The sequence below is a fragment of the Zea mays genome, chromosome 3 (genome assembly GCF_902167145.1).
Source record: "Zea mays cultivar B73 chromosome 3, Zm-B73-REFERENCE-NAM-5.0, whole genome shotgun sequence".
NCBI lineage: Eukaryota > Viridiplantae > Streptophyta > Magnoliopsida > Poales > Poaceae > Zea > Zea mays.
The window spans coordinates 13,899,581-13,926,465 of record NC_050098.1 but is presented as its reverse complement, the minus strand read 5'-3'; the positions used below and the strand labels follow the sequence as shown (position 1 = coordinate 13,926,465).

The 26,885-nt window shown below is 44.9% G+C and overlaps 3 protein-coding genes across 4 annotated transcripts; 2 read left to right on the top strand and 1 right to left on the bottom strand.

The window, feature by feature from the left end:
* Positions 1-370: 370 nt before the first annotated feature.
* LOC100278056 (uncharacterized) lies at positions 371-1,239 on the top strand. Its single transcript, NM_001373984.1, has one exon. It carries the CDS (start codon positions 430-432, stop codon positions 967-969), a length of 540 nt encoding a protein of 179 aa, NP_001360913.1. The 5' UTR covers positions 371-429; the 3' UTR covers positions 970-1,239.
* Positions 1,240-1,940: 701 nt separating this feature from the next.
* Positions 1,941-5,478, top strand: LOC103649717 (glutathione S-transferase T3-like). Of its 2 annotated transcripts, XM_020550101.3 has the most exons (4): positions 1,941-3,015; positions 4,245-4,506; positions 4,597-4,639; positions 4,732-5,478. In XM_020550101.3, the coding sequence occupies exons 1-4, from the start codon at positions 2,787-2,789 to the stop codon at positions 5,284-5,286; spliced, it is 1,089 nt and encodes a 362-aa protein (XP_020405690.1). In that variant the 5' UTR covers positions 1,941-2,786; the 3' UTR covers positions 5,287-5,478. The 2 variants fall into 2 exon arrangements, with proteins under 2 accessions (XP_020405690.1, XP_008673674.1); XM_008675452.4 differs by having other exon boundaries at positions 1,942-3,015; positions 4,245-4,639.
* Positions 5,479-5,642: 164 nt separating this feature from the next.
* Positions 5,643-7,220, bottom strand: LOC103651765 (uncharacterized). Its single transcript, XM_020550718.1, has 3 exons — positions 6,808-7,220; positions 6,401-6,726; positions 5,643-6,187 (listed from the first exon to the last, which is right to left on the bottom strand). Exons 1-3 carry the CDS (start codon positions 7,059-7,061, stop codon positions 5,643-5,645), a joined length of 1,125 nt encoding a protein of 374 aa, XP_020406307.1. The 5' UTR covers positions 7,062-7,220.
* Positions 7,221-26,885: the final 19,665 nt, after the last annotated feature.

Below are 26,885 nucleotides of genomic sequence, written 5' to 3'. Positions count from 1 at the left end.
GATTAAGAATGTCGCTCTAGGTTTGTCATCCGATCTAGATCAACTCGGTGACGTCCTTGTTTCCATGGGATCCCCCATGTACGAGAGTTTGAACGGTTACTTTTTGCTAGTTTGTTCGGAAACTAGTCATTCTTCGTTACGTAAATATATTAATTATCCTCTCTAGTTTACTTTTAAATCTATCTAGCTAAGTGTGATATCTTCGATGTATGCTTTGCATCCATGGTAACAAGACGTCTAGTCGTGGCGATCCAATTCGATGATACCTCAAAGTGCATTTCCCGGCTGTGTGTTTGTCCTCATTTCCTCAATTCAGAGCTCGACAACTATATATACGTGCTGGCCGCGTCGTCACGGTGAGGAGGGACTAGGGAGACAGGGGGAGGGAACAAGCCGGGCGCAGTCACGGCATCAAACACGAGCCGCGGCATGGGCAACAGCCTGCGGTGCTGCCTGGCGTGCGTGCTGCCGTGCGGCGCGCTGGACCTGGTGCGGATCGTGCACCTCAGCGGCCGCGTCGACGAGTACGGCCGCGCCGTGTCGGCCGGGGAGGTGCTGGCGGCGCACCCCAACCACGTGCTCAGCAGGCCCTGCTCGTCGCCGCAGGGGGTCGTGCGCAGGATCCTCATCGTGTCGCCGGACTCGGAGCTCGAGCGCGGGGAGATCTACTTCCTCATCCCGGCCGCGTCCGTGCCGGACGCCAAGAAGGGCGGCGGCGGGGCTAGCACGCCAGGCCGCCACGTGCGCAGCAAGTCCGAAGGCAGCGTCGTCGCCGCCGCCGTGACCGACCGGCAGCTGGGGCTCGGCGCCGAGTCGCCGGAGGAGGCGGCGGCCGCGCCCGCGGCCAAGAAGAAGAATCAGCAGCAGCACAAGAGGGCCGCCGCGCAGCAGCACCGGCGGCGCATGAGCACCGGCAGCCACGCCGCGCCCTGGCAGCCGCACCTCGCCTGCATCGCGGAGGACCTCTGAGTGCCTTGCCGCTACCGGTTCGGCGAGCACCCGTGTGATTCTGCCGCCATCGATGGATCAAGTCCGTTTTCTTTCTCATCAACTAGTGTCTGCGTCGTAAATACTCCCGGTTTCCTCCTCCACGACCCATTTTCCCTTCCGTTTGCAAGTGTAAATTCGGCCGTCGCGTATGAACTTCCTCTGTCGATTTTTGAGCGTCTTTTGCAACTTCGCATCAGTTCAAACCAAAACCTGTATATAAAAGCTTTACGATTCTACAGATTTTATGAACGCGTCGTTTTCCGTCCACGACCTTTTCCCGGCAGAACGTAAAGAAAAGAGGATCCACCACCGATCTCGATCATCGCACCGCACTGCGGGTGCAGGGAATAACCAATAATGTTTAGACCGTGCGCCCCGCCCTTTGAGATTCCGCGCAATGATTTTGGACGCTGATTAGTGAAGGCACGCATCATTAGCGCAGGCACAGACGGGTTGCTGCTTTCTTAATGAATCTTATACATAGAATAGTTTACGATCTTGGCCACATTCGACAGCAATCGAGCTGTTTTTTTTCCACCAAAAATATTGAATTTTAAACACGCTGCTGCTACCGGGTTGTTGTTGACTTGCTGTTGGACAAAGACCAGATGCTAGAGCCCGTAGGATGGCTGGTTGGCATGAGCTCGGCCTGTAGACTTCATTGAGCTGGGCTGTCTCTAGCACCGTAGCTAACATGAGATGGGCCTGTAGTACTTGGAGTCTCGCTTCAGGTGGACTCGGCCCACTTCATTGGGCCTCTACTGTACGAAGCACAGTGACTGCTTCCTCTGCCAACGACGGTTTTCTTTGGCCTTCGACTTGTTTCTCTTTCGTCCGCTTGCACGACCCGCACGTTCCGCGCTCGGCGCTTCCCCATCTCTTCCCCACGCACCAACTCGTCCGGCCGCGCTAGCCCCGGCCGCCACGGCGCCGCGGGAGCACGAGCACCGCGTGCCCGGCTGCTCGCCCTCCTGTCCCACGTGCCAGCGATCTGGTCCTGCAAACTGCAGCCTCCACGTGCTCGCCCTCCTCCTCCCAGACCGTTCCCGCCCACGAATAATCTGGACGCTGCGCCGCCTCCGCATGCTCGACCTCTCTAGCAATTGCCTACAGGGCGGGATCCCCGCGGTGCTCGCCTGCGTCGCCCTCCGGGACCTTGCCTACAACAACGCCGTCGACGTCGTGATGTGCTGTGCATGTGCTGGCCGTGAACATCGACGTGCGCGCGGCCACGTCGCGGTCGGCGCGGTCGTCCGGTAGCGCGAGAACGCCGCCAATATCATGTACTCCAGCAGTCCAGCCACGCTAACCTCGTCCCCAGGACTGCTGCGCCCGATCAGGCCGCCGATGACGAGTACGAGTACGAGGTGGAGGCCACCACAGTAATTGACGCTCGCCTCTCCGCTGTGCGGGTCCATGCGGCCGGCGAGCGTTCCTTGGCAGTTTGGCACCCAGCCGTTGACGACGGTGGTTCGTGCGAACACCATGCTGGATAGCCCACTCCGGCTAAGAGCAACTGCAACAGACTCGTTAAACATTATTTCCTCGCCAAAAAAGAGAAAAGACCGTGAAAAACTAGATCCAACAGTCTCGCCATCGAGCTCGCTTCTCCATCTCACTCGGCATCGCGTTCCCGTCGCTGGCCATCTTTGCCGAGCAGCTCCAACTCGCCATTCTCCCGCCAGCACGCTCTCCTGCGCTCCCGCTCCCACGCCCTCCCGCTTTCGCGCCATCCCACTCGCATCCACGCCCATGCTGTTGCGCTCTGGCCGCCGCAATCTTCCATCGCCGCCGCAATGTTCAGGCCGCCGCGACCCTGTCGAATAGAGAGTGGAGAAAAAGGGATGGGTATCGGATCTGCAGAGAGTCAATCCCAGTTTCTTCTAGGAAGGGTGGAAGAAGAGGCATATCATCTGGAGGGAGAGTCCGCTGACTCCACTATCAGATCCATGCGCCACCAGGTGGTTCCCCTCACAGCCAACGATCGGATCCCAGAAGATGTGCCAAGTGGTAGCCAATTCGACGGTGAGAACGCCAACAAAATTAACCTTCAGATTTTAATACTGTCACTCTTAATTTATTCCTTGGTTGAGCAACTTCCAATAACACACCTGATTTTTCAGTTAGTATCTTTCTGATCCTAGTTTTCAGTCATGACCTGAATAAAATCATGGTTGTATCGTCATTTGTTTCCTGAAGATCCCTATTACTTTTTCATCAAACCGATGGAACTTTATGTTCAGAAAGGTCATGTGTATTCTTTTGATATGAAGTTAACGTTGGACAACCCAGTTGTGAACTGTTGGACGATGCTCCCAATCTACTGAACTTACTGTTCAGCCATACATGAAAACAGAGCACCATTTTACTGAACTGTTATGTAGATGTAGGAACAAGGAATGGTTCATTTTTTAGGAATAATGTGCATATTTCATTTCAGAACATTTTCTAGTAATGGTTCAGTTTTTTAGGAATGGTTCAGTTTTTGAGTATCAGAATTTATTGTACCAAGCTGATGGATTAAAAAGGATCAGTACATGTTTGCAAATTATTTCAGAAATTGTTCTCTTAGGTTCCTCTGATGTAAACAATGGTAGCACATTGAGTTTGTGATCAAGACCAATGACTGCCTGCGACATTGATTGTTCAGTCCTTATTGCCCTTGTTTATTTATTTAAATGAAATTGATAATAAGGACATGCAGACAAGTCTAGACATCATCAATTGTACAAGTCATCTCAAAGCCAAGTTTTCTTAAATAAGTATCCACGGTATAGTTAGTGAAAAATGTATCCCTGTTGTACTTCCACTAAAACAGATCACTAAACAATATAGTCATATATATGTGTACCAGGCAAAAGAAACTAGTACAGTGGCATAGTAAGCTAAAATGGAGGATGTTAGAATGTTGCAGGCTTGCAGCATATTCCATAACACACTAAAACATATGTATTGCATGAAGTTGAGATACCTCCATTTTCGTTATGTTGACATGAACTCGGATGAATGACTGCGACATTAATTGTTCAGTCATGAGTGCCATTATTTCTTTATTTACAGTAAATTGATAATAAGTAATTTATGCCTTATGAGTGAAAGGAAGTAGCGTATAAACAACAAAGCACTTTGTATCTTTATTTATGTTTAGTATATACAGAAATATAGGAAATTGTTTTTGTGTTCATCAGCCTTGAAGTGTATGGTATATAATGTGGTCCCTTTAGAAGCATGACATATAATTATGTTTTGCACAGGTACCATGGATTCTAGGTATTACACAAATCTCCTGGTTAATGGTATTGAAGAATCTCAAGCAACTCGTAGTGATGTAAGAATCCAACATGGTCGTGCAACAGCCAAGAGTTCTCAGGGTAGAAGCAAAAATTTTAGAGATGAGGAGGACATTCTTCTTGTGTCAGCTTGGCTGAATGTGGGCATGGATCCTATTCAAGGAGTTGATCAAACACATGGCACACTATGGAGAAGGATACATGAATATTTCAATGCAAACAAGAAGTTTGACTCAAATCGTTCTGAAGTATCTTTAATGAATCGTTGGTCTGGTATACAACATGATGTGAATCTGTTTTGTGGATGTCTGTCTAGGGTTGAAGCTAGGAATCACAGTGGTTGGTCAATTGATGACAAGGTTTTTATTTCATTGTCAGCAAACTAATTTTGTGTTAGGTATGATTATTTGAGAAAACTCTATTTCATGTTTTTTTGGTTTGACATGTGCAGGTCGCAAATGCATGTGTAATGTTCAAGGCCGAAGACCCAAAGGATAAGAAGTTTTCATACCTGCATTGCTGGAAAATCTTGAAGGACAAGCCCAAGTGGATGGATAGGCGGAAGGAAATTGGAAGTGCAAAAAAATCAGCCACTAAGAAACAGAAGACAACGACAAATTCTTCTCCAGCATCAGTTGCAAATGCAATTGCCGTAGATGCCCCTCTTGGGGGTGCTGATCATGATGAACCATCATGTAGGCCCGACGGTAAGAAGAAGGAGAAACAAAAGCTACGACAACGTTCGTCCATGGAAGTTGTAGACTATCTAATTGCAAAGAAGAAAGATTCTGACCTTGAAAAGGACTTGAAGAAAGAGGAGAGGTGCAATAAAGCCTTTGCTCTACAGGAAGAAAGGATCAAATTGGACAAAGAAAAGTTTGCGTTCCAAAGACAGCTCGAAGAGGACAGAATAATTGGTTTGGACCTTAGCACCATGAACTATAAACAACAGCAGTATTATGAAGATCGTCAGAACGAGATTCTTGCAAGACGTTTCAATATCTAGAATTTTCTAGTTTTAGTTAAGTATGCTAGATTTTTGCTTCATAGTCCAAGATGATTTTTGCTGCTAGATTTTTCTGTTCGCATGGTACTCAAAAAGGGACTGAATGTTTTCAAGTTTCGTGTATTGGACTGAAAAAAGGGACTGCATGGTACACAAGAACAGAAAAAAATTACAAGATCTCGTTTGGATGTTTCTTGAAAACGTAAATATTTGATTTATAGATTATCCTCACCTGTTGTGAACACGTAACTCCACACATGATTGCAGGCAATTGAAGTGGAAATAAACAGTAACCATGTTTACTGCACAACTTTGTTCTTATTACATAAAGTAGATAAAAATAAATAAATAGCACATTAATCAATTTTATATAACTCAGAATGGTTTTGCCACAAGTGCTCGATCAGGTCTGCCTTAAGCTGATAGTGGGTTTCCTTGTTCTTGATATTTTTGTATTTTTGAATGAATGCATCGAGTTCAGGTGAAGAATTGTGCGACACTATCACCCTTTGTCCCATGTCGTCGTAGTTGCAAAGATATTGTCCCATATCGTCGAAGTTGTAAACTTGTTCTCCTCCGTACTCATCCCGTTCGTCTTCAACAATCATATTATGCAGTATGATGCAAGCCATCATAATATCATGGAGTGTGTCTTCATCCCACAAACGAGCCGGCCCACGAACTATAGCAAAGCGAGATTGTAGAACCCCAAATGCCCTTTCAACATCCTTTCGACAGGCTTCTTGTGCCTTTGCAAAATATTTTTTCTTATTACCTTGTGGCTCTGGAATGGTCTTAACAAAAGTTGCCCACGATGGATATATGCCATCTGCTAGATAATATCCCATTGAATAATCATGCCCATTGATGTTGTACTTAACTTGTGGACCTTCCCCCTCAGTAAGCCTTGCAAATATAGGAGACCTATGAAGCACATTAATATCATTATGTGAACCAGGCATGCCAAAAAATGCATGCCATATCCATAGATCTTTAGATGCAACTGCTTCGAGTATAATTGTGGGCTCCTTTTTATGTCCCCTGTACATCCCGTGCCATGCGGTAGGACAATTTTTCCAGCTCCAATGCATACAATCTATGGATCCGAGCATACCTGGAAATCCTCTGCTTGCTCCAATTGCAAGCAACCTAGCTATATCCTGTTCGTTAGGCAATCTCATGTACTCTGGTCCGAATACCTCAACAACAGCTACTACAAACTTTCGCAAAGCTTCCAGAGCGGTACTCTCACCAATACGAATGTATTCGTCCAAAGCGTCAGCCGGAACTCCATAAGCTAACATACGGAAAGCCGCAACGACCTTTTGAAGAGAAGATAGACCTAGCACACCAGCAGCATTCCTCTTCTGCACAAAATAGTTGTCATGTTCCTCAACAGCATTCATTATGCGAAGAAATACAGGTCGCCTCATCCGAAACCTATATCACGATGCAGTTAAAAATTAGCAATACTGAAATGATGTAAAAAGAAATAGGAAAAAAATATAAATCATTGCGAACCTCCGTCTAAAAGTCTTTGAATTGAACGTAGGATTATCTGAGAAATAGTCTTTGTAAAGAAGAGCATGGTGTAACAGTCTGTCACGATGCACTACCGCGTGTCCCTCAACAGAACCAATTCGTCCCGGATGATTAACTAAACCATCAACGATCACGTGCGCGGCATCAAAAAACAGATCATTCTCATCATCCGAAGATGACGGATCAATCAGGTCGTTCATTACAAACTGATTGAATTCATCATCTGACTCCATACCGTCGAAGTGGTCCCGTACAAGACGTCGAAGTCGCGGCGGCAGCTTTCAGCTTCTAGACATCCGATTATCGACAGCACCGTACACCACCTGGCTGTCACAGTAGTGTGACAATCTTCAGGTTGCGGGCATCAAGTCCTACCCACTATTCACCGTTGATGTTGGGTTCAGTTGGCAGGCGTCGAGTGCTCTCCAATGTTCACCGCAGGTGTCTATTTAAGGTTGCAGGTTGCCGCATCTAAATCTGAAGGTTTCTGGCGTCCGATTCTTCATGTTGGAGAAGTCAAATACTTCATCGCACACTAAGTCCCGGCCTGTGGATTGGCACAGCAGAACGTCATGCAGATCAGATTGCACATGCAGAACTATTCAAATCAGATTGCACATGCGGCATCCGATTCTTCAGAGCGTTGAGAGTGAGAGCGGTCTACAGGTTGGAAAAATTCAAACATGCAAAAAAGCCAAGAAAAAGTCAAACATGCAAAAAAAGCCAAGTTTAGCGTTTCCTTTAGATTGTTTGTTGGAACCCATGCTTTGTAGATAGATTTGTTTAGCCAAGTGTGCTCTGTAAACTTGAGATTTAGCTAGGATTTTTATATAAGCTTTTGGAGTTGCTCTAATGAGTAATGACGCATGTCTGCTACTTTGCTAGACGGAGGCCTACATATTCTAAACTACTCTATTAAAACTTTAATGTCAGTTGGACGGAGGGCTACATATTCTATACTGCTCTATTAAAACCCTAACGTCAGCGTCCCCCACCCCCCTAAACCCCACATACGCCACCCCCGCATGTAACACACTAATACCCTAAATTTGGAAGTACAATTTTTTCTCTCTAATGCCTACCAAATTGATGTGTTAGCTCTTGTTTCTTTCTCTCATATTTTTTATTAGAATTATGTCTATTAAGTGGGAGATTAATTATTTCTTCACTATATCAAAATCTATGAAAGTCATGAAATGTTGCATCATGCTGAACCAGGATTATTCTTTTTGTTTGATGCATATATTTGAATTATTTAAATTTGATTTGAATTACTTAGAGAAAATTAAAAGAAAATGCATTTAGAAATTCAGGAAAATGGAAAAGCCATTTCAGCCCAAACAGTCACTCCAGCCCAACTGGACGCCCGCGCGCGCGTCCAGCTCGCTCGCTCGCCTCTTCTCTCTCCTTGCCCCATGGGACCGCCTCGTCAGCGTCGTTGCGTGCTCGCGCGCACCCGCTCTCGCTCGCTCGCGGGCCCTGTCCGTCAGACCCATCCTCTTCCCCCGCAACCGTCGCGTCCATGGCGTGCGCCCCGCGCACAGTCAAACCACGCCCACGCCCCCACGACCCGCCCCACGTCACTCGAGCGCCTAGGTGAATACCCCGCGCCCCCTCAACTCGCAACACCGCGCCCTCGGTCGTACAACCGTTCAGTCGTTCCTGTCGTCGTCTCGACCACGGTGAGTTTCGCCGGAGCCTTGTGCACCGGGAACCCGCGGTGGTTTTCCCTCTCACCGATCCCTCTGCCTGGTACGTGCTCAACCCCTCCCCTGCTGTGAATCATCTAGGCCCCTTTGGTGATATTTTGGTAATTAATGACAACTGCTTGTGGACTAACGATTCTTGGAGAAATAAGAATGCAGGGTTGGACCACATAGAACAGGAAATGTTGGAGAATCATAAGCATTGGTTGTGGATCAAATGAAGGCAAAGGTATAATATAGGTTTCGTTTTTGTCGGTCTTGAGGAGTTTAGAGAAGATACCTGACCGGATTAGTAGGCTAGATAGTCGTACTATTAAGAGGGGTCAATGACTTTGATCTGTGTAAAACTTAGTGCCTCATAGAGAATCAAGTAGTTGCATTTGCATGAGGACTAACAGCGCTTCAAATTTCTTGAGTTAAAAGTTCTTTCAAAAGTGAGTTTGAAAATTGCAAAGTCTTGGATGCGCGGACCGTCCGGGCCTTGAGGGCGGACCGTCTGCGATCCACCAGAGGGGTTCGAAGTCTGACCACTTCGGAAGCCACATTGTTCCATTGCACTGCGGACCGTTCGGGCCTTAGGGCCGGACCGTCCGCAGTCATGACCAGAGAAGGCTGGTTTCGGGCCAGTCCCTGAATTATAGCGCGGACCGTCCGGCTGTGTTGGGCGGACAGTTCGCAAGTGTCAAACATGTTTTGGACAGGGACTGTGTGATTTTGTAGATTTGTACTACGGACTGTCCGGGAGACTAGTCCGGACAGTACTGTCTCAGGTCTCGGACCGTCCGGCTTTATAGGCGGACGGTCCGCCCGTGTTAACTGTTCTTGGTCCGAGCTTCGGGTGCCTCAAGCTGCCAGGTCGCGGACGGTCCGGCCTTGGAGGGCGGACTGTCCGGATCCACCTTTTCTGACAGCTCTGACAATTTTCAAACGGGATTTATAGTCGTTATATGTACGACGGACCTCCGGCCCTAGGGCGCGGACCGTCCGCTTGTGCGCAGAACTGGTGCTTTTTGCACATAACGGTTGGATTTTGATGGGGGACTATAAATAGAAGGGTAGCTCGTGTGAGAGGGCTCCCTTGGCCATTCCTTGCACACATTGAGCTCATTTGTGATCCTCCAACTCACTCTCTCACGCTCTTTGCTTGAGATTGCATTCTAGTGAGAGATTGAGGGTTCCTAGTGCATTTGCATCATTCGGTGATTCTTGAGGCACTAGGTGGGACACCGAGCAAGCGTCTTTGGCTTATTACTCTTGGAGGTTGCCGCCCCCTAGACGGCTCGGGTGATTGTCTCCGTCGAGCTCTCCAAGAAGATTGTGGAGAAGCCGCGGTGTTGATTGTGAGGGGTTTGCGCCTACCTCGCCGGAGCGACAAAGGTGACATTAGTGGAATCGAGGTATTGAGTGATTTCTTGTCCACTTGGCTCAAAGATCAAGTCGTGTCTTGATAGAGGAGCAAGTGAGAGCTTGAAGTCCACCTCAACGTGGATTAGGGGTGATCGGCAAATCACCGATACCACGGGATAAATTTCGGTGTCTCTACTTTCTTGCATTACTTATTGCCTTGCAAGTGATTAGTGTTTTGCATATTGTTCCTCAAGTATTCAATCACCGTAGTTGTTTCTCATACATTGTTTACTTGTTGTCACTAGAGAATTTATTCATCTTGTTATATTGATTAAATTTACCTAGTGTTTTTTATTTTAGTCAAAACCGCTTATTCACCCCCCCTCTAGCCGGTGTCCTAGATCCTACAAGTGGTATCGGAGCCGAGGACTCCATTGTTTGTGGATCTAATCATCCCGGAGTGGGACAAAATGGCTAGTAACAACAATGTGCACATTGGAAAGCCACCGCATTTTGATGGGAATAATTATGACTATTGGAAAATAAGAATGTCAATGCATCTTAGAGCAATGGGTGAAAAAATTTGGCCAATTGTCAGGGATGGATTTGTTGTGTTGAAAGAAGATGAACCATCCGTTAGTGATAATGAGAATATCCTCACAAATGATCAAGCCATGAATGTCTTTTATGATGCTCTTGATATAAATGAGTTCAATCGTATCAAGAATCTCACAACCGCTCATGAGATTTGGATTAAGCTAATGGAAATTCATGAAGGAACTACAATTGTGAAGAGTGCCAAACTATATGTGTGCAAAGGGAAGTTTGAGCAATTTATTATGAAAGAAGATGAGAGTGTATCCGATATGTTCAATCGGTTAAATAAGATAGTAAATGAACTCAAGGGACTTGGTTTTAATGTACCGGATGTGGATTTCACTCACAAGTTCCTTAGATCACTTCCGGAGAAATATGAGACCATTGTGACAATGTTAGTAAGGAGTGATCTATCTACAACTTCTCCAACCGAAGTATTGGGAGAAATTCTCACTCAAGATATATTTAAGAAGTCACAAGCTGATGCTTTAAGTTTGGCAAAGAAGGTGAAAAATGAATCAATTGCTCTCAAAGCTAAGGCCTCAAAGGCAATTGAAAAGGAAGATAGTAATGATGAAGAAAATGAAAGTGAGAGTGATGGTGACATGGCTCTATTTGTAAGGAAATTCAATAAATTCATGAAGATGAAGAGAGGTCAACCTAGGAGAGGTAAAACATCAAGAAGAAATGCTTTCAATGATAGAAAGTGTTTTGAGTGTGGGGAACCCGATCACATTGCCATGAATTGTCCAAGCAAGAAGAAGAAGGGCAAAGATGAAAGTGACAAGAAGAAAAAGAAATACTATAACAAGAAGAAAGATGGCAAAGACTACTTAGTTGAATGGGACTCGGATGATAGCTCGGATGATGATGATGATGACACCTCATCCAAGCTTAATGCCGGAATTACCATCAAGGAAGCTCCCTCACTCTTCTCATCCCCCATTGTCTCATGGCAAAGGGAGATGCTAAGGTAAAAATCATCACCGATTTAAATGATATAAATGATGATGATGATGATATCGATGATGTTGATGATGATGGCCATTCATATGATGATCTTGTTAAAATGTTAGGTGAGGCCGATGACTACATGCACAAAGAAAAAGAAAAATTTAAGACATTGAAGGAATTGTATAAAAACCTCCAAGTGTATTTTGAGGAGCTCAAGACCTCTCACAATGACCTAAAAGAAAATTGTGAGAAGCTTGCGGATGCTCAAAATCGTCTATTGTGCATGAAGTTGAGGTGGTCACTAAGGATGTTGGAGTCACTTGTGACTTACTTGATAGTCTTACAAGTGAACCACTACCTACTAACTCTATTTGTGATAAATGCAAAATTTCTCTCAATGATAACATTGCTCTTGATGAATCAAAAATTATTGTTGAGAATGAAGTGTTAGTAGATAGAGTAAACACTCTAACTCATGACCTAGAAAAGGCATATGGTGGTAAGGCTAAATTGGATTTCATATTGGGAAGTCAACGGTGCTCTCTTAACCGTGAAGGTCTTGGATATGTTCTCAAGAAAGGAAAGAATGCTTTTGTAAAGCAAAAGACATTGTTTGTGAAAGAATGTGACAAAGTGTGTCACAAGTGTCACAAGAAGGGACATGTTAAGAAAAATTATCCCAAGTTCAAAAATGTATCCTCCACTTGTTTTGAGCATTGTTATGTTCTTTCTCATAATGCAAAAGGTGTTCATGCTAAATTTGTTGGTACTTCAATTGTTGGAAACAAAAAGAAAGCTATTTGGGTGCCAAAGACCTTGGTCACTAACATCCAAGGACCCAAGCAAGTTTGGGTACCTAAAAGAGATTGATTTCCTTTTGTAGGTAAACTACAAGGCAGGAGAGAATCATTGGGTGTTAGATAGTGGATGCACTCAACACATGACCGGAGATATGAAAATGTTTACCCAAATGAGTGAGGAAGATTGCTCAAATTATGATAGTATCACATTTGGAGATAATCGCAAAGGAAAGGTTAAAGGTTTGGGTAAAATTGCTATTTCAAATGATCATTCCATATCAAATGTGCTCTTGGTTGAGTATTTGAATTTTAATTTACTTTCCGTAGCTCAATTATGTGATTTAGGATTTTGTTGCAATTTCACGGTTGAAGATGTTATTATCTCTAGTGTTGATGGTAGCAATCTTAAGTTTAAAGGTTTTAGACATGAAAATCTTTATCTTGTTGATTTCTCATCTAATGAGGCAAAGCTCACAACTTGCCTATTCTCAAAAGCTTCACTAGGTTGGTTATGGCATAGAAGACTTGGTCATGTTGGAATGAAGCAACTCAATCGGTTAACCAATTGAAAGCATCTAGGCCCCTGGTTGGTTTTAGTGATTAATGACAACGTAATATTATATGTGACTAACGTGTGTTTTGCAGAGACAAATGGTAAGTTAGGTCGCATGACAGGTAGAAGTACTACAACCGTGAAAACAATCCCGGAGATAAGAACTCGAAGCGACGGCTAAAACGACGGAACAAAAGGTGAAGGTCTAAGGAGTCCGAGTGTCAAGGAGATGTGGACACTCGCGATTTAGTTAGGTCTTTTATTCTCTTTTAGCCGTACTATAAAGAGGGGTTGTCGATGAGTAGTTTGACCAAGAGAGTTCTAGTGTAGTGTTGGTGCACAATCACACTCATATACAGTGCTAGGTGTCACTCTAGAACTCACACACAAGTTAGAACGAAAACCGATTTGAAAATCAGCTGAAAACAAGATTTAGTGTTTCTGGCTTAGGGGCACCGGACTGTCCGGTGTGCACCGGACTGTCCGGTGCACCCTCTGCCAGGTGGGGCCAGGCTGGTCCACGGAAGTGTTTTTACCTTCCCAGAAACCCGAGAGCGCATAGTTTGAAGTTGAATTTAGTGGCACACCGGACATCACACCGGACTGTCCGGTGTGCACCGGACAGTGAACTGTTCACTGTCCGGTGCGCCATGAGTCCAACGGCTAGCTGTCAGAACTAGCCGTTGGAAGTGACCGTTGGCGCACCGGTGGCGCACCGGACTGTCCGGTGCGCCATCGCGCAGCACATTGCCTGTAACGGCTAGTTGGTGGGTGAGGGCTATTTATACCCCCTCCACCCACCATATTCAATGTCTTGCACTCCACATTTATTCCAGCACCTTGGTAGAGTATTGCAAGCACCAAAAGCCTAGTGAGGAGATTAGAGAATCATAATCCGCGCTTGTTCCTCATTAGCGCTAGTGAGAGCCACCTAGAGCACACACCACTTGCATTAGGCTTCTCTTGGTCAAGCGAAAGTCTATGGCTTGTTACTCTTGGTGATCGGCATCACCTAGACGGCTTGGTGGCGTTGGGAGCTCGGTGATCACCGTGAAGATCTTGTTGGTGACCCGACTCAAGTTTGTAAGCGGTCTCGAGGGATCCACCGCGCCGGAGTGGCAAAGGATCATCTCATAGTGAGCACTTGGTTCTTGCGAGGACCAAGGGGGAGCGATACCCTTGCGCGGGTGCTCCAACGAGGACTAGTGGAGAGTGCCGACTCTTCGATACCTCGGGAAAAATTGGAGGAGTCTTCTAAACTTTGCTTTACATTCCGCACTTAATTCAAGCACTTTACATTGTGTATTTGTCTAGCAAGTATTTGAAGTATTATCTTAGCTTTGTTACATTTCTAGTATTATATTCTTAGTGCTAGTTGTTGGGGTGAAGTTGGGCTCTTGTTTAGCTCTTGCTTAGGTTTTAATTAGTGTTGATTTTTAGAAAAGCCCAATTCACCCCCCCCTCTTGGGCATCGTGATCCTTTCAATTGGTATCAAAGCCTTGTTGCTCATAGATTAGCTTAACCGCTAGAGTTACGATGTCCGGTGGGGATGGACCTCCTCCCGTTTTTGATGGTGACGATTTTCCTTATTGGAAAATTCGTATGGAAGCATACTTAGAGGCTATAGACATTGGTGTCTATAAAGCCGCCACACAAGGGTTTCCCCAACCTAGAGATCCCACAAATCTTGTAGGTGATGAGTTCAATTATGAGAAATGGAATGCAAAGGCCAAAAACACCCTTTTTAGAGGCCTTTGCAAAGATGTGTTCAATAGAGTTCGGAATCATAAAAATGCTCATGATTTGTGGATGGACATTTGTGCTCTACACGAAGGAACTAGAAGTGAACGTGAGGAAAGATATCACATAGCTATGCGAAAGTTAAATTCTTTTGAAATGCTTACTAATGAAAATGCAAACGCTATGTACTCACGACTTAATATTCTTGTAGAGGAAGTCAATGGATTGGGGCTTACTCAAATCTCACAACCGGATGTTGTGAGGAAGATTCTCAGTGTCCTCCCAATAGACAAATATGGACACATTGTCACTGTGCTACATCAAATGGATCTTTCAGTTACCACACCTACACAAATTTTGGGAAAGATCAATGCCCATGAGATGTACATGCACATCAACAAAGAAGAATCATCTTCCAAAAGAAAGGATTTGGCTCTCAAAGCAAATCATGAAAGAAAGGGAAAAGCGAAAATGCAAGTTGAGGAAGAATCCTCAAGTGATGATGACCTTGATGCAAACATTGCCTTAATGGTAAGGAAGACCACCAAGATGTTGAAGAAGCTAAATAGAGAAGGCATCAAATTTGATTCAAGAAAGAAGAAGTTCTTTTCCAACAAAAGAAAGCCCATTTCTGAGATGGACTGCTACAACTGTGGTGAGCTTGGTCATCTTGCTCATCAATGCAACAAGCCCAAGAAGAACAAGTTCAAGGGCAAGAAGGAAGATGACAGCGATGATGAAAAGAAGGAAAAGAAATTCTTCAAGAGGAAGGATGGGAAGCAAAAGAGGTTCCACAAGAAGAAGAATGGAAAGGCCTATATTGTTGGCGACTGGCTCACCGACGTCGAATCATCAAGTGGATCTTCTTCAAGTGAAGAAGAGGATGATGAAAAAGTTGCGGCCATCGCCGGGGACTTCTCTTCACCACCACCATCGCCATCATCCACTTCTCACCTGTGCCTTATGGCTAAGGGTGAACGAAAGGTACAAAATGATATTAATAGTGATGATGATAGTGATAGTGATAGTGATGAAGAATTTGCTTCACCTTCATATGATGAGTTAGCTGACTTACTTAAAGAATATACTCAAATCATTAGAAAGTCAAAAGCTAAATGTGATAGGTTGAAAAATGAAAATGAATCTTTAAATGCCAAGTATGACATAGTTATAAAGGCTAGTGATGAAATAAAAGAAGAAAATAAAACTATGTCATCAACTGTAAATGAGCTCACAAACTCCCTAAAAGATGCTAAGGAAAAATATGACAAATTAAATGAAGCTAATAGGGAGTTGCAAAATAGACTAGTTAAGATCAAGGAAGACTATACTCAAATTAAATTTGATCATGACAATCTTCTTGTTGAAAATGAACTTTTATCTTGCAAAACACATGAGGCTATTAACCCTGTTGTTAAGCTTGATGTAGCAACCTCATGTGATGACTTGATTCAAGAAGAGCAAACTAGTCTACATGCTGAATTGACTGAAAAAGTTGAAGTCCTGACTTTAGACAACCAAAAATTGAAGAATTACTTGACTGATGCAACTACTAGAGGAAAAGTTGCTATTGAGAACAATGATTTCAACAATGAGTTGGCAGTGGATAATCAAAGGCTTAAGAATGAGGTCAAGAAACTAAAAAGTGAAAAAGAACATCTTGCAACAAGTGTGCAAAAGTTCAACAAGGGTCAATACCTCCAAAATGAGCTGCTTATGAACACTGTTATGAAAAATAACAAGAGTGGTATTGGATACAATGCTTTTGTGCAAAAGAAAGCTATCACTCAATACAAGCCAAAGCAGACTCACAAGCCTATCAAATGCTTTGAGTGTGGAAATGAAGGTCATTTTGCCCACAACTGCAAAGCTAAACCACCAACTCCCTTGCCTAAGCACTCAAGACCATTTGCTTTCAATGCTCACTATGTTTTAAGAAAGGTTGCAAATGGAAAGATTAAGGTTACATTCCTAGGTCCACCAAATAAGAGTAGACCTAGACAAATCTGGGTGGCAAAGTCCTTAATTGAGAGAGTCACTGGTCCTATGCAATATAGGGCTCTCAAAACTCAAGCTTGAATTGTCTGTGAATGTAGGTGAACTACAAGACCGGTGGGAGCCATTGGGTTATTGACAGTGGATGCACACAACATATGACAGGCAACCCACGGATGTTCACCTCATTAGATGAGAATGTTGATGGTCAAGATAAAATCACATTTGGAGACAACTCAAAAGGAAAAGTACAAGGACTTGGCAAGGTGGCAATCTCAAATGACTTATCAATATCAAATGTTCTCTTAGTTGCACCTTTGAGTTTCAATCTATTATCAGTGGGACAACTCTGTGATCTTGGACTTCAATGCTTATTCACTCCATCAGAGGTTATTGTAACAAAAATGGATGATGAATCAATGGTATTCAAGGGATTTAGATACAACAACCTCTACTTAGTGGATTTCACTTCTGAAGATGCAGACTTAAGAACTTGCCTCTTCACCAAAGCTTCTCTTGGATGGCTTTGGCATAGGAGGCTTGCACATGTTGGAATGAGCACACTCAAGAAGGTATTAAAGAAAGATATGGTTAGAGGATTAAAGGATGTGGTGTTTGAAAAAGACAAGCCATGCAGTGCATGTCAAGCTGGAAAGCAAGTTGCTAATACACATCCCACTAAAGCTTTCATGTCAACATCAAGGCCACTGGAACTACTTCATATGGATTTATTTGGACCTACAAATTATGTCAGTGCCGGTGGCAACCTCTACTGTCTAGTGATTGTTGATGACTTCTCAAGATACACTTGGGTGTTCTTTCTCCATGACAAATCTGAAGTTGCATCTATATTCAAGAAGTTTGCCAAGAAAGCACAAAATGAATTTGATTGCAAGATTAAGAAGATTAGAAGTGACAATGGCAAAGAATTTGACAACACCAACATTCATGAGTACTGTGATGAGATTGGGATCAAGCATGAAGTATCTGCCACATATACACCTCAACAAAATGGAGTTGTTGAAAGGAAAATTAGGACCTTGATCACCCTTGCAAGAACAATGATTGATGAGTATAACACACCGGAGAGGTTTTGGGCCGAAGCTGTCAACACTGCTTGCTATGCATCAAACAGGCTATTTCCTCACCGGCTACTTGCGAAGACTCCTTATGAACTGCTAAATGGGAAAAAGCCAGACGTCTCCTTCTTCCGGGTATTTGGGTGCAAATGCTACATCTACAAGAAACGCCATCACCTAGGGAAGTTTCAAAGACGTTGTGATATTGGTTTTCTTTTGGGTTATTCATTAAAGTCCAAAGCATATCGAGTATTCAACCATGCCACTGGCGTGGTAGAAGAAACATATGATGTGGAATTTGATGAGACTAATGGCTCCCAAGGAGCACTTGAAAATCTTGATGATGTAGGTGATGAGCCACTTAGGGAAGCAATGAAAAACATGCCTATTGGAGCTATCAAACCAAAAGAAGATGAAGAAGAGGTGCAAATCATTGACAGGCCTTCTTCATCAAATGTACCACAAGATGATGAAAAAGATGAGAGGCATGCAAATGAAGATACATTTGTCTCTCATGAACAAGCAAGGGTACAAGCCGAAGATGTTGATGCTCCAGGATCTTCTTCCCAAGTGGTTGACAGGAGAAACTCATCACTACTTCAAGCTCATCCACAAAACCAAATCATCGGGAGTCCTTCACAAGGGGTTATTACTCGATCACATAGACATGCTAATTTTATTGAACATCACTCTTTTGTTTCTTGTGTTGAGCCTACTTGTATAGATGAGGCACTACAGGATCCGGACTGGGTGAATGCCATGCATGAAGAACTTAACAACTTCACCCGTAACGAAGTTTGGACCCTGGAGAAGCCCCCACAAGATGCAAGAATCATTGGAACAAAGTGGGTGTTCAGAAACAAACAAGATGATCAAGGTGTGATTGTAAGAAACAAGGCAAGACTTGTCGCAAAGGGATTTTCTCAAGTTGAAGGCTTAGATTTTGGAGAGACCTTTGCACCGGTTGCTCGACTGGAAGCCATCCGTATCCTACTTGCATATGCATCATGTTATGATATAAAACTTTATCAAATGGATGTAAAAAGTGCATTTTTAAATGGCTTCATAAATGAACTTGTATATGTTGAGCAACCGCCTGGATTTGAAGACCCTAGATATCCTAACCATGCTTACAGGTTGTCCAAGGCGCTTTATGGGCTAAAGCAAGCTCCAAGGGCTTGGTACGAGCGTCTTCGCGACTTCCTCATCGAAAAGGGCTTCAAAATCGGGACCGTCGACACAACTCTCTTCACAAAGAAACATAACGGTGATATTTTCATTTGTCAAGTATATGTTGATGATATAATCTTTGGCTCGACAAATGACTGTCATTGCAAGGAATTTGGTGAGTTGATGTCGAAGGAGTTCGAGATGTCAATGATTGGTGAGCTAACATACTTTCTCGGCTTTCAAGTCAAGCAAATGAAAGATGGTAACTTTCTCTCACAAGAGAAGTATACCAAAGACTTGTTGAAAAGATTCAACATGGAGAAGTGCAAACCAATCAAGACTCCCATGCCTACAAATGGACATCTCGACTTAGATGAGGGAGGTAACCCGGTTAATCAAACTCTCTACCGTTCTATGATTGGTAGTTTATTATACCTTACCGCATCTAGGCCCGATATTATGTTTAGTGTCTGCATGTGTGCTAGATTTCAATCTAATCCTAAGAAAGCTCATCTTCGCGCTGTAAAGAGAATTCTTAGGTATCTCAAGCACACCACAAGCGTTGGTCTGTGGTATCCCAAAGGAGCTACTTTTGATTTAATTGGCTATTCCGATTCGGATTATGCCGGTTGCAAAATTGATAGGAAAAGTACTTCTGGGGGATGCCATCTGCTTGGTAGATCACTAGTTTCATGGACATCCAAAAAGCAAAATAGTGTTGCTTTGTCAACTGCCGAAGCGGAATACATTGCCGCAGGTGCTTGTTGCACACAGATTTTATATATGAAGCAAACTCTTCTAGACTACGGCGTAGTTCTAGAAAAAGTACCTTTGCTGTGTGATAATGAGAGTGCTGTTAAAATTGCTAATAATCCTGTTCAACACTCTCGCACCAAGCACATTGATATCCGTCATCACTTCCTTAGAGATCATGTTGCTAAAGGAGATATCATTTTAGAAGGAGTAAGATCGGAAGATCAATTAGCGGATATTTTCACTAAGCCACTTGATAAGACCCACTTTTGCATGTTGAGGAATGAACTAAATATTCTTGATCTCAGAAATTTTATGTGAAATGTCAAATGGTGTTGTCACTTGCATTGCATATCTAAATTTCTTGTATTGCATCTAGGACTTGTCTAACCTAGTTGAGATAACCGCCAACAAAGCGAGTGAAAAAGCTTAACTCGGGTCAAACTTGTCAAGTCTTAGTTTTTTAAGCTTTTAGCACTTAAATTCTTACTTTTTATGCAATTATTGGTTCTTGAAATATGCATGAGGTACTGCACTTAGGGGGAGTATTCAAAACTCAAATCACTCATGAAAACCCCTAGTGCAAACCAAAATGCAAATTTCACCATTTGCCTATTTTCTTTAAAAATTATCTAGCCTATGGCAAAATATTTTGAAAAAGTATATGAGGGTGCCAATACCTATCCCAACAAGTGTTATTTTGTGTGATTATAAGTTGGGATTTGGTTTGGTTAGGAGTTAGATAGAAAAATTCAAAATTTTCCAAACTCCCCTCTGTCTGGGCTCACCGGACAGTCCGGTGTGCACCGGACACTGCACTGTGCAATGTCCGGTGCACCGGCAGCCGCACGCTTAAATCCCATTTCTCTGTGCGCTGTCCGGTGTGCACCGGATAGGCACTGTAGGCTGTCCGGTGTGCCCATCTCGCGTTTTAAAAAATCGGCCCCCAGCCCGACCGACCAGAGACCTCCTTTCTCCCAAGCCAGCGCCCGCGAGCTCTCAGCTCTCTCTGTCTCTGGCGACTCACTCCTCCACCGCCGGCGAACTCCCAGCCACCGGCGGCCACCATCTCCGGCGACCTCGTCCCCCTCCTCTCCCCTCCTCGGTAAGCAGCCCTCCCTCCTCCCTCAGTTCTTCTCTGTTCTGGTGAGCAGAGCCTCCCACCTCTTCCCTTCGAGCAATTCTTTCAAATCTTTGTGAAATTTTGTGAATCCTGCTGGTGGAATGCATTGCATTATTCCCATTGTGTATCCCTGCAAGTTTTTAGCTCCTTCGGGAGGGCATTCCCACCTCCAATGGCCGTTTCACCAAAACCCTAGATCCCCGCACGCCACATGCTCGGTGAAATGCCCAAACCAGCCAAACTTGCTCCAATTGAACCCAAATTTTTCAGGCACCTTCACCACACTTCCAGTAACCTACTTGCCAAATTTCACGCCAATCCGAGATCCCAGGCTTAAATTTCACCAAAATTCCCGTTTTGCGCGATCGTTTCCGAGCCGAGTGCCCAAAACCCTATTTCTTCGCCTAAATTCAAACCATGCACACACTTCACTCATATTGACCTATCTAAACCTATTCGTGAAGTATCGGCTCAATCTCATATCGTTTCGTGCCTCAATTCGAATTCCAATCATCCTATGTCACTATTTGTCTGTCACACGTCGTTTTCACGTCGTTTGACTTCTTGATCGTCCCGTCTCGTGCCATATCTCTCTGTGTATGTATTTATTCACATTTCATATGCTTATGACTATGTGACTAATACGTGCTCATCTCTTCTGTCTTTTCAGTGACCTTGTGTGATCGTGTGCCGTCTCCCGTCCCGCCTGGATCGTCACCTCTCGTGTGAGCTTTCCAGGTAGACATCTCACTCTTTGCTAAATCTTTCGGCCACCTTTGCTTTGTGCTTAGTCTCTCTATCTCATTTGCAGACATTAGTTCAGGATGCCGCGCACGAAGAATCCGTCGGCGTCAGGGGGTGGCGATGACGAGGACCCTCGTCGCCCCTTCAGGCAGGTGAAGGGCAAGACTGTCTTTTTGGAGCAGCAGGAAGGCCGCAAGAAGCGGCGTTCGAACAGAGAGGCTCGTGCAGCAGCAGCTGCTGCAGCAGCCGCTGCGCAGGCAGCACTTGGAGATCAGCCGGATGTTCCATCAGATCAGATTGCTTTCCGTGCTCGTCGTCTCGCCTCCCGGTCTCGCTCCTCCACTCACACCTCCGCTTCCACTCCGCCACCCACTCTGCCTGCTCCAGTCACTCCTATTGCTCCATCCACCTCCACCGCCATACCCACTGCCAGCTCTACGCCAGCTTCCACTGCTACCCCTGTTCCCGCTCCCGCTTCTGCTCCACCTGTCCCTCCACCTCGCTTCCGGGAGCGTGATGAGACTGAGGTCCGTCCTCTGGCTACGGATCCTCGTCTGTTTGACCTTCAGCGTGCTACTGCAGCCCGGGTACGTCGATTCCGGTACGTACCCGTGGAGTCTTGGTTGCCCGCTCAGAGAGACCCAGCAGCAGGAGTTCTTTTCAGCACACGGATTCAGGAGTCATTCTTCAGGGCTCAGATGTCTGCTCAGATTGCGCTGTGAGTGCACCGCCTATTGGATCTTCCAGCTTTCTTGCTAGTAGCCGGTGCTGAGTCTGAGGCGCATCTCACCTATTTGCCAGGCCTTCTGTCCTTTCTGACTATCAGCGGCAGATATGTTGAGGAGTGGGTCCGCGTCTTCTATGCCTCTGTTTGGATTGACCCGGATCATCAGTGGATGAGGTTTCGCTTTGAGCGCGAGGATGTCACGATCACTGCTAGTCAGATCCGACAGCTATTTGGATTCCCTGAGTCGATGACTCGCCTTCACAGTCTCTGCTACGGCACTTCAGATCCTCCACGTCGGCCTCACGGCGGTGTGGCTCCAGGGACAGCTCACGTCGCGGCTCTGTTCCGCCCGCCTTTCACAGATGGGTCGCGACGTTCTCCAGCAGACTTCACTACTGCAGCGAAGTACTTATATGAGCTCGTCAGACGGACACTCCTACCTAGGATGGGATACAGGGAGGCTACCACTCATATTCAGCTTTGGCTACTTGGTGCCCTGGTATCCCACTCTGAGTTTGATGTTGTGGACTTTCTGATCTGTGAGATTGAGGACACCGTTCTGGATGGGATTCGTGCTCGTCGGCAGCTACCTTATGCTCACTACTTATGCCACATCTTTGCGCAGCTGATCCAGCCACCTCGTTTTCAGAGCACCCTTGAGGCCTCACGCCTTGTTTTTGGATCTTACCGTCCTGCTCCTGAGATTCCAGTGCCCGCTTATGCTCCTGTGTTTGACACGCAGGCCGAGGATGCAGCACTTCGATAGTTTGCCACCAAGGGTACAGCAGCTGATGATGATGATGATGATGATGATTTTGGGATTCCTCCTCCGCCTCCGCCTCCTATGCCTCCACGCTCACATGATCATGAGGCTGGGAGCTCTAGTGCTGCCCCTGCTACTCCTCAGGCTATGGACCCTGCTCTTGCTTCGATTCTCCAGACTCTCACTCAGCAGCAGGCTCACCTGGCAGCCGAGCAGGCCCGTATATCCGAGAGGATGCTCTCAATGTTTCAGAACATGCAGGACAGACAAGATGCACTTCAGCAGCAGCTTATTCAGGATAGGGCAGAGAATAGGGCATTCATGGCCCTCATGCTTCAGCATTCTGGTATCTCCGCACCTCCGGTTCAGTCTGTTCCCCCTCCTCCGCTTCACGCTCCAGTGGTGCCTTCGATCTTGTCTGCACCCCCTGCTGGTACCTCTCCGCTTCGGCCGGTCACCTTGGCGTTCACTTCTCCGGTTCTCAGCTCTATCTGCCCGCAGCCGCCAGTGCCACCAGCATCTGCTGTTACCACTACCGCTGTGGCAGTATCTGTGACCGCTTCTGTTCCGGTAGCTCCTGCAGCGCTGCCTGCGTCCGAGTCAGTACCAGCTCCAGCTTCTACCGCAGATCCTGGATCCGAGACTGACTCTGACCCTCCGTCGGCGTTCGCTCTGCTACCTCGACCTCGACCGGATGCGCCCCCGCCGCCTCCTCCTGCATCAGATGCTTAGGTTCAGGTCCCTTTTGGTGTTTGACGCCAAAGGGGGAGAGATATGAGTTGTGAGAGCTAGGGGGAGTTAGAGAGTTAGTAGAGAGTCAGTGTCCTTTTGATGTAATATTTGTGCCTGCTACTCTCTGTACTAGCTTGATGTTTTTGGCTCACAAACTCGTCATATACTCTCGTTGCTTATGGTTGACTGTGTGTATTACGTTTTCACCTTATATCATATCACCAGTCTTCTAGCTCTTGTTTCATTAATTTACTTTCTCTTTTATATGAACAAGAATCTTATGATGTGTATGCGCTCACTCTTATTATTACGGTACACATTCTTTCTGTCAAAAATTACTGAGTATAACTAACCATTCTTTCTATTGACAGAATCTTCAAAACAAACTACTCTCACAAAACTTGTAGGGTTGTCATCAATCACCAAAAAGGGGGAGATTGAAAGCATCTAGGCCCCTGGTTGGTTTTAGTGATTAATGACAACGTAATATTATATGTGACTAACGTGTGTTTTGCAGAGACAAATGGTAAGTTAGGTCGCATGACAGGTAGAAGTACTACAACCGTGAAAACAATCCCGGAGATAAGAACTCGAAGCGACGGCTAAAACGACGGAACAAAAGGTGAAGGTCTAAGGAGTCCGAGTGTCAAGGAGATGTGGACACTCGCGATTTAGTTAGGTCTTTTATTCTCTTTTAGCCGTACTATAAAGAGGGGTTGTCGATGAGTAGTTTGACCAAGAGAGTTCTAGTGTAGTGTTGGTGCACAATCACACTCATATACAGTGCTAGGTGTCACTCTAGAACTCACACACAAGTTAGAACGAAAACCGATTTGAAAATCAGCTGAAAACAAGATTTAGTGTTTCTGGCTTAGGGGCACCGGACTGTCCGGTGTGCACCGGACTGTCCGGTGCACCCTCTGCCAGGTGGGGCCAGGCTGGTCCACGGCAGTGTTTTTACCTTCCCAGAAACCCGAGAGCGCATAGTTTGAAGTTGAATTTTAGTGGCACACCGGACATCACACCGGACTGTCTGGTGTGCACCGGACAGTGAACTGTTCACTGTCCGGTGCGCCATGAGTCCAACGGCTAGCTGTCAGAACTAGCCGTTGGAAGTGACCGTTGGCGCACCGGTGGCGCACCGGACTGTCCGGTGCGCCATCGCGCAGCACATTGCCTGTAACGGCTAGTTGGTGGGTGAGGGCTATTTATACCCCCTCCACCCACCATATTCAATGTCTTGCACTCCACATTTATTCCAGCACCTTGGTAGAGTATTGCAAGCACCAAAAGCCTAGTGAGGAGATTAGAGAATCATAATCCGCGCTTGTTCCTCATTAGCGCTAGTGAGAGCCACCTAGAGCACACACCACTTGCATTAGGCTTCTCTTGGTCAAGCGAAAGTCTATGGCTTGTTACTCTTGGTGATCGGCATCACCTAGACGGCTTGGTGGCGTTGGGAGCTCGGTGATCACCGTGAAGATCTTGTTGGTGACCTGACTCAAGTTTGTAAGCGGTCTCGAGGGATCCACCGCGCCGGAGTGGCAAAGGATCATCTCATAGTGAGCACTTGGTTCTTGCGAGGACCAAGGGGGAGCGATACCCTTGCGCGGGTGCTCCAACGAGGACTAGTGGAGAGTGCCGACTCTTCGATACCTCGGGAAAAATTGGAGGAGTCTTCTAAACTTTGCTTTACATTCCGCACTTAATTCAAGCACTTTACATTGTGTATTTGTCTAGCAAGTATTTGAAGTATTATCTTAGCTTTGTTACATTTCTAGTATTATATTCTTAGTGCTAGTTGTTGGGGTGAAGTTGGGCTCTTGTTTAGCTCTTGCTTAGGTTTTAATTAGTGTTGATTTTTAGAAAAGCCCAATTCACCCCCCCCCCCCTCTTGGGCATCGTGATCCTTTCACCAATCATGACTTAGTTCGTGGCTTAAAAGATGTGAAGTTTGAGAAGAACAAATTGTGTAGCTCTTGTCAAGCCAGGAAGCAAGTGGCAAACACTCATCCAAATAAAAGTCAAATGTCCACTCATCGACCTTTGGAATTACTTCACATGGATTTATTTGGGCCCACATCTTTTGTAAGTATTGGTGGTAATTCTTATTGTCTTGTGATTGTGGATGATCATTCGAGATTTACTTGGGTTTATTTTCTTCGAGACAAATCTAATGTGTTTGAAACATTCAAGTCATTTGCTATATTGGCTCAAAATCAATTTGATTTCGACATCAAAAAGGTTAGAAGTGATAATGGGTCAGAATTCAAAAATGCAAGAATTGATGAATATTGTGATGACAAGGGTATTAAACATGAATTCTCTTCCAAATATACCCCGGAACAAAACGGTATTGTTGAAAGAAAGAATAGAACTCTCATTGATATGGCTAGGTCTATGTTAGCGGAATATAATATATCGGATTCTTATTGGGCCGAGGCAATAAATACCGCTTGTCATTCATCAAATAGACTATATTGTCACAAGCTTTTGAAGAAAACTCCATATGAATTGCTCATTGGTAGAAAGCCAAATATCTCATATTTTAGGGTATTCGGTTGTAAATGTTATATTTTAAGAAAGGGAAGCCGACTTTCTAAATTTGAGAAGAAATGTGATGAGGGTTTTCTTCTTTGATATTCATCAAATAGTAAAGCTTATAGAGTCTTCAACAAAACTCATGTTATTATTGAAGAAGCATATGATGTTGAATTCGATGAAACAAATGGGTCTCAAGATGAGAGTGATAATCTCGATGATGTTGGTGGAACTCAATTGATAAATGCAATGAAAACAATGTCCATTGGTGAAATAAAGCCAAAGGAAGATGATGATGAAAATAGTGTGGTTGTCATTCCTTCATCCTCAACTCTAAATGAGGAAGATCACCAAAGCCAACAACATGATGAAACTATGGATACTCATGATCAAGGTACTTCAAGACATTCGGTTCCTCCTAATGCTTCAACTAGCAATTATCAAACGGTATCAAGAATTCATCATTCCATTGTGAAGGATCACCCGGTTGATCAAATTGTGGGTGATATTAGTAAGGGTGTTCAAACTCGCTCTCGCATAGCTTCGTTTTGTGAACATTTCTCTTCCGTATCTTGTATGGAACCTAACCGTGTAGATGAAGCTCTACTTGATGTTGATTGGGTGAATGCAATGCATGAAGAATTAAATAACTTCGCTCGAAATGAAGTTTGGGAGCTTGTTGAGAGACCAAAGAACCACAATGTTATTGGTACAAAATGGGTGTTTCGCAAC